General features: G+C 47.2%; 1 protein-coding gene across 1 annotated transcript in view; it reads left to right on the top strand.

Moving 5' to 3' along the window:
• The window catches only part of C8B (complement C8 beta chain), a 37,350-nt gene that overhangs the window by 21,966 nt on the left and 2,393 nt on the right, over positions 1 to 12,991 (top strand). Inside the window, exons 9-12 of the mRNA XM_046660438.1 lie at positions 1,437 to 1,565; positions 3,922 to 4,085; positions 10,929 to 11,082; positions 12,738 to 12,806. Coding sequence (XP_046516394.1) covers positions 1,437 to 1,565; positions 3,922 to 4,085; positions 10,929 to 11,082; positions 12,738 to 12,806 — 516 coding nt within the window. The remainder of the gene's footprint in view (positions 1 to 1,436; positions 1,566 to 3,921; positions 4,086 to 10,928; positions 11,083 to 12,737; positions 12,807 to 12,991) is intronic.

Raw genomic sequence — 12,991 nt, forward strand, 5'->3', positions numbered from 1 at the left:
CTCTCTCTTTACTGTTACCACCTTATGCTCACCTCAGGACCAGTGTTTTGCAAAATTTAATGTGAATGCGAATTATCTTTGAATCTTGTAAGAGAGAGATTCTCGTTCAGTAAGTTTGCAGTGAGACACAAGATTCCACATTTCTGACAAGCTTTGAGGTGATGCCAATGTTGCTGGTCATAGTTCACACTTTAAGTGGCCAGGTCGCAGGTTATGACCATAGCCTCCAAACCAGAACCCGCCTGCCACTCTTCCTCTGCAGTCTACTCTCCATACGGAGATTCCAGGTCTTTCCAAGTGCAGTCAGGTACGAGTCTAAGGGGTGAACCCTGCTTCTCAATCCAGTATTCTTTCCTACATCACGACATTTGTCAGCTTAAGGGACCTGCCCTGGGTCACACGGTTTGCTGTGGCGGAGCCAGGCGTTGGTTGTCAGTCTAGTGAACTAGCAAGAGGACCCATGGTACATAATGTAAATTTATGTCAGCGTGGCCCCAGTCTTGCCAAGATCGAGGGTGCCTTCCTCCATACCAGTAGTTTCAAAAATAGTTTTCTCAGTTCCTCAGACTGCTTCCTATGAACGGGCTCTGTGATCAGCTAAGTGGGGAAAGCATGATAGATCCCACTTCTGGAGTCCCGCAAACACTGCCGTGAAATGACTTTGCCGCTTCTGCTACAACACTGCTCACACATACTTGGCCACAGAAGCTCTTTTCTTGTAATACTTACTATTACAAGAATTGTAAGAGATGTTCTCATAGATTCATGTTTCAAGGAACATGCTTTGGGGACAACTGACCTACAGGAATGTTACTAGACAAGCTCAGTCATCACAGTCGCTCTCCTCTCCTTGTACTGGCCTCAGTGCTACGAAAAGGTGCTTACAAGTCCCACCTGAGATTCCAGCAGGCCCAGGAGAGAAGGATGCCTTGGGGAGAGCTGGGGAGGAACCAGTGGCAAAGGGTCCAAAAATGTTGAAGAAATAAGGGAAGTTGGCTTCTTCCCTTGGCCAGGTCCTATACCCGACACTCCGCCTTCATCATCTCAATTAATCAATCAACAAACTCTTTCTCCTGTAGCAGAGAATGGAGAGGGTGGGTGAGGGAAGGTGGACAGATCACTGGATCAGCGCCTCGAGCCTTGATGAGGAGCCGCAGTTTTAGAAAACAGCTCTGAGCGCTCTCCCTCTTTGGAGGGCAGCAGACCCCTTGGAATCTTTGAGGTGGCTGGAAGGGGCGGTTGACACTGCTCTCTTACGAGGTCTCTGCCCTGAAGCTGCCTGCATTTCTTGTCATCAAGCTGCTCACCCATTCATTTGAGTCTGAGTCCCTGCGGGGCCCCAGGACATCCAGGAAGGGCCGGGCCTTTGGAGTCAATCACAGAAAAGGGACAGGACAAATTACCTTCAGGTCCTGAGCCTCTTCCTTTGCTTTCAGATTACTCTCTCAAGGATGTCCTTGCCTGTGCCAAAAATGATTTTAAGATTGGTGCTGCCATCACAATGGTCTATGTCAAGCTGGGTGTGTCGGTGGACAAATGCCAGCGTATTCTGAAGGAAATCGAAGGTGAGTGGCGGGGACGTGTGACTTCTATGCTTCTCAGCTTTCCCTCTCTAGCACCCTTGGATCCAATCTTTCTTTAAGCTAAAGACTGGATATTCCAAGGCATTTCGATTGAAATAATAGTAATTCATTCAATCAAAATTTACTCCTACTATGTGATGAGTATACAAAAGTGAATAAAATTGTATTCCTACCATCATGGTGCTCCCATGCAGGAGGCAGACAATGAAAGAAGCAATGGCAAGGCAGTGATAAGCACCAAACGCCAGTGTGGAGCATCAGGGCGGCTTCCTAAGGGAGGGATTGTTTGAATTGCCTCTGGAGGAGTAAAGTGTCAAGGTTGTGTTTTAGGCAGAAAATAAAAAGATCTAACAACGGAAATTTACTTCAGGGTCTGGGAGTTGGCCTGGCTAGTGGTGGGATCTGGGGTCGGGGGCAGGGGGAGGAGGTGGGGAGGCAGGTAAGGAAGCTAGTCCTTACCTAAGCCAATGGCAATACAGAAGAGCAGGCAAAGCCACAAAGTGTGAAGCAGGGCCCACGAGGCAGGAGAGACCAGGAGGTGGGTATTGAAGCCAGGAGGTAGAGCCAAGTGTCTGGGATCAGGGAACTTGGAGGCCACGCAAGGGAGCTGGGAATCCACACAGCCCCCGGAGTTGGAGAGAGGCTGATCTGCGGCGCTCAATCCCCGAGCCTCTGCGCCCCGAGCAGCTCTCCTTCCTCTGCTCTGCTTGCTAAGCTTGTGCCTGGATGATCTGTGAAGAAAGAGGTCCATAGCTGAAACAAAACAAAATAAAACAACAGCAACAAAAACTAACTGGTGGTCTAGAACCATCTCTTGCACTGTTACCGATGTGTGGTTGATGTTGTTTGTTCATTTGGTGGGACTGGGTTGAAAGATGCGTCTTACACAGGGAAGCGTGCATAAAATGTAGGTGCTGTTTAAAAAGGCTTTGTAAAGGAAGCTCCCACTGGTCACTAGGTAGAAGCTTGCCAGCACCTCAGAAGCCCTTGCAATCACAACTCCCCCTTCTTTTTTGGAGATAACACCATCCTGACGTCTGCGTTAAACACATCCTTCCTTTCTCAGTAGTTTTACCACCCACAGGTATCATTAACCAATATGGCTTAGTGTTGCTTGTTTTTGAACTTTTACGGATGAAATGTAATCTTTTCTGTTCTGTTTTTTTTTCATTCCACATCCTGTTTTTGTGTAATTCATTTCCATTGCTGCATAGTATTTTATTGTATGAATGTAACACTTGTCTTTTTCCATGCTACCGTTGAATTTGCGTTATTTCCTATTTCAAGGGATTATCAGCAATGCTTCTGTGAACATTCTCGTACCGTCATCTGGTGCACATGTGCAAGTGTTTCTCCAGGGAATACCCAAGGAGTGGAACTGTTGGGTTATAGAGTATGTACTTTTGCTAGGCTAGACAATGCCAAGCTGTTTGCTAAAATGGTTGTACCAATCCACGCTCCTACCAACAGTATACAAGACTCCTTTATGATGCCCAGGTGTTGCAGGCTCAGAGCTGAGTGGTCACTTCACACCAGTTCCTTTGGCATGGGGCACACAGACGAATTAGAGTGAGAATAACTCACAGATATGATTGAAGGCTTTCTAGCAAACTCCGTGAGAAGTCAAAATAATGATCACTTTAGAGTAGACAGTCTTCAGAGGGTATCTATCACATGCAGAGCCCAGGCTTTACAAATGTCCCCACCTTTGACATCCACACAAGGAAGTGATAGAGCTTACAGCTTGGCCAGGGTAGTTGGGTAAATTCTTTCACCCCTAGTGCCTAAGATTTCTTATCTGCAAAGTAAGGATTATATAGTCCTCTTTCATAGTGAAGATTAAGTGAGTTAATACTCATACAAAACTTAGATTAGGACTGACACGTAAATCATCAATAATCCCGCTACCTATCTATTAATCTACTTACCTATCTGTGATTTATCAATTTATCCCTGTGTATGTATGTGTGTATGGATGGATGGATATATCTACCTACCAATCTATTTACCATCTATGGTCTATCAGTCTATCTGTAGGTATGTATGAATCTATCTATCTGTTTATTAGCTCTCTATCTTCCATAGACTCATTTAGTGACTGGCATTTATAGGTGCTCAATAAATATCCTTTCCTTGTCCTGCCCCCAGCTTGTGTCATATATGACCGGGTGAGCCTCTTGCACCATGACTCCCTGGCTGGAAGGGACATGTCTTGTCTAACAGCATCCCCAGGGTAAGCTCAGTGAATATTATGATAACCAGGTTGTTGGTTGGGTTGTAGTAAACTCCAGAGTGAGAAAGTCAATCCTCTGACATGCTGGATCTCTGTCCTTTCCAGAAAGAAACAAGAGAAACACCATGGTGGATGACTTGGTGGTCCTTGTGAGAGGAGGGGCAAGTGAGTACATCACCGCCCTGGCATACAAGCAGCTGCCGACAGCAGACCTGATGCAGGAGTGGGGAGACGCAGTGCAGTACAACCCAGACATCATCAAGATTAAGGTACAGCTGGGCAGCTGCTCAACCCACCCTTTCCTCTATTCAGAAAACAGCTTACGAGGGGCTACTATGAGCCAGGGGATGGCACACAGAGCTCAATAAGACCCAGACCCTAATCTGGAGGCACATACCTTATAGTGGAATATATATCTGGAGTGAACTGCTTACAATATACTGTTCCACACCAGCTAGAAACCCCTGACTCCCTCTCACTTGGGCCCCCAAGTCACTAAAGGAAATGAAACATCGGCTTCTAATTCCAGGCTTCTTCAATTTGTATTGTTTCCATTTCATCAGAAGATCACTCATTCAGTTATTTGTTCATTTAAACATTCGTTCATTCAACCAACAAACAGTTGCTAAGTTCCTGTAATGTAATAGGAGCCAAGGCCCTGGAGGAAAGCAGGGGAAGATGCAAGGATGAAAAATACAGTCTCTGCTGAACAGTAAGATACAGACAGGCATGACGGTCTTACAGGACAGGATAGTACAACCTGCTAGTCACTAACATGTTTGGGGCACCTATTATATTCATGACAGTCTGCCAGGGGTTTCAGGAATGTTATTTCATCTAATTCTCCAGAGGCTGCAAAATTAAGTCTGCTTACCTTCATTTGGTGGCTGATTAAAATCAAGGTCACAGAGGTCGCATCCATCTGTGGCTGCTCAAGAGCCTCTGTTAGGTCCAGACCTGAGACTTTGACCTCTTCCCTCTCCTCCTGACTTTCCTGTGGGTGTGGTGAATAACAAATAATGATCCCCACCACCTGTCACCCAAACAAGAGAAGTTCTGCAACCTTAAACTAAAAAGACATTTGCTAGGACAGGACTGTCATACCCATCAGCAGTGGTAGGTCCTTGCCTGTGGGGACTTCAGCTTGGTATCCATGTCGCATCTTGCACTGTCTTCTTCTTGCCGTTGTCTGTGCAGTCATTGATGGTCCAGGGTCCACCCCCTGGAGATTTACTCTTGCAGCCAAGGAGGGGAGTTGAGGGGCTGGAGCTCTGATGGGAGGCGCTGCAGTTCCCAATGCTGGCAATTTCCCATAGTATCTTTTTTTGTGTGCCAAATGCATAGTTGCTGTAGAGCAGGAAGGCTGCCATTAAGATCCTTTCTTCTGCCACTTATTTAGTAGTGACTCTTAGTATATAGTTGCTGGCAAGCATCAAGAAAGATGCAGTCAGCCACAGGTTGCAGGTAGCTCCAGAGAAATCTGGAATTGGCTGAGGGCATGGTGACATTGGTTGGTATCACATTTGGGCATGGGAGAGAACAGAGTCCAGGGGAAAATAGATCCCTGGTACTTACTTTTTATTTATATCTTACCTAAGTCTCTTTTTTTGTTAACTGAGAGTCAATGGATTGCCCAGGTTGCCTATCTAAATAGGTTGGATGTACCAGCCTGGGGATCGGGAATGTCAAGTGCCACGCATATGACGTGATATGGGATCTGGGGGCAGAGTGTGTGAGTGTGTGTGAGAGAGAGGGCATGTTAGCATGCTAAGCATCTCAAAGAGGCCTGCACACCACCTCAGAGCACTTTACTGAAGGCACGAGGCTTCCCAGTACACGTAGGGTAGAGTGGAAAGTCACACCCACTCTCAGTGTCGTGCTATGAAGGGCTGTGTGGGCTGAAAGGGGCAAGACATCAGAGAATGAGGGGCGTTTTCAGGAGTAGGGGAGGCAGGATTGTTGAAGGTTTTTATGCACTTTCCCTGAAAGTCCGTAACCTGAGTTGGACACATACATTGTGTATGTCTCACTCTTGCTGGCAAGGGAAAACGGCAGATGCCTTCACAATATCTCAGAACCATTCTTCTCTGCAAAGTCAGCTTACCAGGTGGCTGGAGTGGCGATTGCTTTCCAGGACAGCAGAACCCACTAGATAAGCAATGCCTACACAGAGTGTTGGCCAAGGCTTATGTACATAAACCAGTCTTGAAGATCAAGATCTGAAAACATGATTCCTACAGAAGGCAGGTGGGCAGGGAAGGAGGCCCCAGAAGAGCCCATTCACACTGTTTACTGGCAAACTTTAGACACAGAGAGAGAGTTCTTTTGTCAAATAAGAGTTAAGAAAAAGCAATGGACAAATAAAGAGAATTTTGAAAACAAAAGATTGAAATTACATTCAAGATGCAGAAACAAGCATATGTCTAAAACTAGAAGTAAATTTTAGAATGCATTTACTTTGAGATTATAATAAAATTCAAGAAAATGAGGAATTTATGAAATAAAAAATAGAAGCTGAGATGTTTAGACACTAATCAAATGAAAAGGAAAGTGGCGGAATATATGAAACCAAAAGCACAGTAGCAGAATTAAAACTTACATTGACAACTATAAAGAACAGAATTGACGCTGCAGAAAACTGAGTCAGTGATGTGGAAGGTACTATAAAAATGTTCTTGTAATGCAAAAGCAAAAGACAAAGAGATTAAAACAATGACAGAAAAGAAATGTGATGGACAGAGTACAGAAGTGGAAATGTACAACTCAGAGACCTCTTCCTGAGAAAGAGACGAGATTAAACGTGAAGATGCATTAATCAAGCACGTAATAAGGGTAACACTCCTGAGCTGATGATGCAGAATGAACAGCTGAGTGAAAAGTTGGCAAAAGTACTGAAAACGAAACAATACTGAAACACATCCTGGTGAATTTCTGTTTTACTTTTAGGAAAGAATATATCCTACAAAACTAAAAGTCGTTCTGGCCTTAGAATTCTTTGCAACACTAAATGCCTCAAGACAATGAAGGGACAACCACAAAGTCTTGAAGAAAAAGCCCAGTGAAATGGCCATTAGTGGATGAAAAATCCCAAAGACATTCTGAGATATTAACGAGGTCACATAAAGTGTTGCCAGATTTAGCAAATGAAACTGCAAGATGTCTGGTTAAATCGGAATTTCAGATAAATAAGGGCTAATTTTTTAATATAAGCATCTCCCAAACATTTCATGGGATGTACTTACACTAAAAAATTATTTGTGGTTTATCTGAAATTTGGTTTTAACTGGTTATTCTGTATTTGCTGGCAACCCTAGTCACGAAGTCTATCAGCTGTGTACATTTCTGCAACAGTCAGGGTGGTAGGCTGTGGTCCGGGACCCGGGCTGATGGAGAAGTCATTGCGCAGAGCCTGGGCATTGCCTGCCGCAGAATGGAAAAAACAGAGTAGTGCATGGTGCTCACACAGAGGTCAGGGAAGCCTATGGTGTGCTGCAGTGAAACAACCCCTAAACCTCAGCGACTTAGTACAACAAAAATTTCTCTCTCAATCACACAATGTGTCCCAAGTGTATTGGTGAGAGGGCTTTTACAATGCCACCCCAGGACCCAGGCGAGGGAGGATGTATCTTGTCATGTGCTCCCAAGATGAGCACAGCAGTGGGGAGGGAATGGGGAGTCACCTCCCTCGGCTCCAGAAGCTTCAGCCTGGAAGGGACACTCCCTCTGCTCACCTTTCCCTGCTCAGAACATGTCACGTGGCAAGCCTGCCCTTAAGGACAGCGGGGAGTTGCAGCCCTCCCACGTACGCAGAAGGAAAAGAAGCTGATGTGTTTGGTAGGCAGTGATAATGACCATCACACCTTTCTAAATCAACTTACCCCAAGATTCTCTGGAAGCAAATTCTCTGGCCAAGAGAAGGTTCATGGTACAGACATGGTGGTGGCACCGCCTGGTGAGATGATGTTGGGCGTGGACTGCTGGATCTCACCCCCAAGATGAACTCGGAACTTCAAAAAGGGAAGCTGTGAATATATAATTAAATGGCAGATAACCCATCCGCAAAATAATTTTGCCACAAATGAAATCCTTAATGTGTAAGGAATGATGCAATTTATAAGAAAGACACATCTCAAAGGAAAATAGGCAGTGAATAGGATGAATAGTGAAGAACTCAGACAGTGAATAAGGATGTAAAATTTCGAACTTCTCTAGGAATGAAAAATGAAAATTAAAATAACCAGGCACTATTATTTTTTACCTATCAAATTGAAAATGATTAAAAATCTATAACATTCCATGAAATTGAGAGCAACGAGATGGGCACTTTTATAAAATGAGATGGGACTATAAATTGGTACAATACTTTAAGAAAAGAACGTAACCATATATATCCAAAACCTTGAGAATGGTTATAGCTTTTGATCCAGTAACCTCAAATGCAAGAATTGAGTAAAGAAATAACTTAAAAGTTGGTAAAGATGTATGTGTAAAAACATGCCTTGTTTTATATTATTTGTAGTAGCAAAAGAGAAAATAAAGGAAACAATCAAAAGATTCACTAATGGGAAGAGTTGAATAGACTGTCGTTCATCCCTGCTCCAGGACACTACACAGCCATAAGAGATCATTTTATCAAGGAATAGAGAATGGCATGGAAGAATGCTCATAATATGACGTTAAGTGAAAAAACTAGAATATAAAAATGCGCTTTTCTTATGCCACCAATTTGCTGTGCATATCTGTCCATCTACCTCTCCAAAAATATATACTGAAAGGATACAAACCACAATGGTAACAGTTCAGATCCGTTTCCGCTACTTATTGTGTGACTCTGGTCAACCTACTTTTCTGTGCCTCAGGCTTTTCATCTGTAGAATGGGGATACAGAAGACTACCTAGCTGGTAAGATTGTTGTGCAGCTTAACTTAGGTAATGTTTGCATTCACTTCAGCGCCTAATCAATGCTTGCTATGACAACAGTGATTTGTTCTCATTAAGAACGGCCATCACCAGGGTCCATTATAGAGGACGGCATGGACTTTAATAGAGAGCACCAATATCTCCTTGCAACAATATGAGAAATAAAATTTTCACAAGGGCAAGTGTGCTGAGCATCCAATGATCAATGTGAGTAGTTGGGACTGTGTATTTGGGGGAGAAATGAGGAAGAAAGAGGGAGGGAGGAGTTGAGGGGGAAAGGAAGGAAGAAGAGAAGAAAAGAGATCAAAAGACAGGGAAAAGGGACCAGCAAGCCAAAAACACAGATAAATGAGCCAAGTTAAGTTAAAAAGGGAACCGGAAAGTCCTGAGGAGTTGCTGCTCAATTCCAAGGCCAACCGTAGTCTGCAAGATTTGGAGAACCCTGGCAGAGTGGTTGGAAATGGGAACAATCAAGCCATTTTTGTCAATAATGGACATAAACTAGCAGTGAAAGCAAAGACTTGGGGTTAGAATCCTGGCAATACTCTTTTATGAGTTCCCCGACTTTGTTCAAGTTACTTATCCTCACCTGAAATGGGGCTCATAATTGCTGCCCTATGACGATGAAGTGGGATCATATTTGCAAATGGCCCCCACAGCTCCTGGCGCACAGGATATGTGGCAGGTATATTCCAGTTTTGCTGCTGACTTGCTCTCTCTCCTGGAGCAAATCTCAGTGCTGGTGGGAAAATACCTGGTGGCTAAAGGCAGCCTTTCAAGGTGTTCGGGCAGGGGACGTAGATCGTTGGAGGAGCCCATCACTGGCGTGCAGCAAACCCCCGCTTCCCTCACAGCCCGCCCCCGTGGGTGGCCAGCAGGCTGGACGGTTCTGCAAACAGCCTCTGGATCAATTCATTGACCACAAAACGGTGAGACAATGGGACCACCAAGGGGCCTTGCTTTGCCCACTGGCGTGAAGGTCAGCGTCAGGTGCATTAAGAAATGGAAGCAATTTTCTTCCCACTGGAGGCTTCTATTAGGCATGATTGCCTGCATTTAGACAGACCCTAAACTCTCCAGGTCTGGATTAGGGAGGATCACAAACAAAAGCTGGAGAGGAACCTGGCCCTGGAGCTGAAACAAGAGCCAAGAGGCTCTAAACATGTGTGTTTTTGTGGGGTGTTTTTTTGGCTTTGAACATTTTTAACCACCTCTCTGGGCTTCGCCTCTGTTTTTTTCTAGCCCACAAACACCATCACATCCATCTGTGGCTTCCCCTTCTCAAACACTGCTGTGCCCACGGAGCCACCAGCGTGGCCCTCTCTGCTTCTGTGTTTCTGCTCCCCATACCCTCTCCTCCATGCCAGCTGCCACTGCCCTGCTGAGGCCTCACATCCCACCTCATTCATCCCTACACTGCCATCAGGGGTTCTCCCTAGGCTCCCGTGGGTCCCCAGAGACACCGAGCTGAGCGGTGTATAGTCCTGATCTCCAGGAGCTTGCAGTCTAATTAGAGGGGGAAGAAAAGAGACTTCAACACACAAAAATGTAATGACCACAAAGGAGTCAAGAGAGAATTTGTGTCGGATGGGTAGTACAGACGATATTCTGAGTGTTTCCTGGCAGGAAGGTGTTCTGTGAGCCTTGGAGGTCGGGAGAGGCTTCCTGCTGGTGGCTCTTGCGTGACATGAATGATTTTGACAGGTTTGGAGCGGGGAGTGGTGTAGGGACAATGCTCCTATAATGCTTTCAAAGAGCTACTTGAAAATCACCTCCTCTCCCCTCCAAAGACAGATCAGCCACCTGCTCCGCTCTCCCCATCACAACCTTCCGCCGGCACCTGGCTGCCTGTGAGAGCCCGTTAGAGGGCCCGTCTCCATCTGTGGAGGCTGGGGTTCCTGAGAGCAGGGGTTTTATCCGAGTCGGTACTCGTGCTCCATGCCTGGCACTTAGGAGTACTCAGCGAGTGTTTGTTGACCTGAACTTGAATGAGCTTATTTGTGGATTTTGGGTGGGGTGGGACACAGAGAGGATGGGGCATGCATCTACAAGGTGTGACAGACATTTACTTCCATACGAATCCGCTGGTGGTCCCCGGGCGTCGACACCTCGCCGACACCTGTGGAGCCTTGCTTCATGCTCCTGCTTGATGAACGCTGTCTGTTGAAATAAATGCCTTTCCTCCTGCCCAGGCAGAACCTCTGTATGAACTGGTGACAGCCGCAGACTTTGCCTACTCCAGCACAGTGAGGCAGAACATGAAGCAGGCCCTGGAGGAGTTCCAGAAGGAAGTCAGCTCCTGCCATTGTGCTCCCTGCCGAGGGAACGGAGTCCCTGTCCTGAAAGGTGCTGATTCTGGACAGCTGGCGTCCCTCGTGGAAGCCGTCATCTGGAGGGGCTGGCTGTGGGGCCTGGGCACGTTATCAAACCCACAGCCCCTCCAGAGTACCTCGAGAAGAGTTTCTGGGCAGTCCTAGGCCTCTGCCCCGGCCCTGGGGCTGTCTTCATTCTCTGAGGGGAAGAAAGAGCGCCCCAGCCCTGTGGAGCCTCTGAAGCTGAGCTCCTCCGCCCTGGTTGTGCCTTAGAGCCACCTGAGTCCGGATCCCTAACGCGAGGCTCTCTGGAGGAGGCCCCGCCCCAGGTAGTTCTGATCCGCGGCCAGGTGTGACTCGCTGTCACTGAAACGCCCGCTGCCTGGAGCACAGAGAGGTGGCACCGGAGCAAGGAGGCCCCGCACTCAGGCGAAGCGCAAGGTTCCTCTGAGGCGGCAGAGCTCAGCCCAGGCTCACGAGAGGGTCACCCCTGGCGTTTGTCATAGACACGGAGCCCTGGGCCTCGGCCCAAAGCCAGTCAAGTGCATCCCTGGGATGGACCTTAGAAAAGCCCACCAGCGGATTCCGCTGTAGGGCGAGGACGGGGAGGCTCTGCGGCTGGACTCCCTGGCAGATAGGACCCGTGGTTCGCTGAGCTTGTAGGCTAGTGGGACAGGGAGACTTGAGCAAAGAGTTACGCTGGGGTGTACAGGTGTTAATCTCCCAAGACGTCAGGATGCAGGCCACTAGCACATGCTATTCTGGCCATCGGGGTACCCAGGTTCCAGCCGCAGAGGACACCGTGGGTGACAGCAGCATTAAACTAAGGACAGGAGCAGGCTGAGACTGTGTGGTCTCCACCAAGGAGTGGGGCTGGGCTCAGGGAGTCTCTCCTGGTCAGAGAAGGGGCCCAGGCTGAGCAGGAGAAACTCTTTGTGCATCTCCTGAGAGTCCGGGGCAAGAAGATTGGGAGTGGCGGCATGGATGGGCCACTAGAACTTGATTGCTAACTTCAGGGGTCACACCAGGACCACTGCTGTGGGCAGGACAAACTTGGGAGAGGCTGGGACCCGAGATCTGATGCTCCTGTGGTGATGGGCGAGCAAAACTCTAAGGAAGAGTCTAATCCAGCAAGACGCCAAAACAGGGATCAGGAGCAGCTTGTCACAACAGATCCCAGCCTGGGGAGCCAGCTGCGGTCAGGGCAGAACCCCCGTGGATGGAGCAAGCTCAACAGAGGGGACTCCAGAGCCGATCTGTTCTCAGGGAGAAAGAACTGGCTAAAGAAAGGATGAGACATCTAAGGATAGTGAGTTCCCCATCACTAGAGGTATTCAAGCAAAAGCTAGACAGTTACTTCTGGTGAAACTGAGAATCAGTGACCATTGGCCCCAGCGACCTCAGTAATGTAGCTTTTGACCCTGAAAACTTATAAGGCTAGATCAGATGTCAGCTAATGAGTAATTTTCCTCAACAACTCCATATAATTCCCCATGAACACCCTTTCATGAACAAAGGATCCTCAAGAAAGGAGTAGGTATTCTTGGCACTGAACCTTCTTATTTCAAACCACTCAACTAAACGTTTGCCCGATTCTAACCTACTAGGAAAGCGGCGATGTGGAGGGCTGGCTCCGCGAGTTCTGGGCTTCGCATGGTGTCATTCACTCTCTCTGCATTGCCTTCTCAGAGTCACGCTGTGAATGCATCTGTCCTGTCGGATTCCGAGGCCCAGGCTGTGAGGTCACCGATCGGAAAAGTAAGGAGTCTCTGAGAGTCGGCTGGGAATGGGTACTCTGGGGAAGTCCAGAGAACGTTCAAAGGGGCAAGAGCAAGGAGGGGGTGCAGGGGAGGGAGCTGGACGCTCTGAAACTCGAGGCCCATCCTGGCTCCCGGCTTTATATTCGTTATTTTCACAAACGGAGAGTGCTTCATGTTGCAGGA

Source organism: Equus quagga, chromosome 5 (assembly GCF_021613505.1).
Source record: "Equus quagga isolate Etosha38 chromosome 5, UCLA_HA_Equagga_1.0, whole genome shotgun sequence".
Classification (NCBI taxonomy): domain Eukaryota; kingdom Metazoa; phylum Chordata; class Mammalia; order Perissodactyla; family Equidae; genus Equus; species Equus quagga.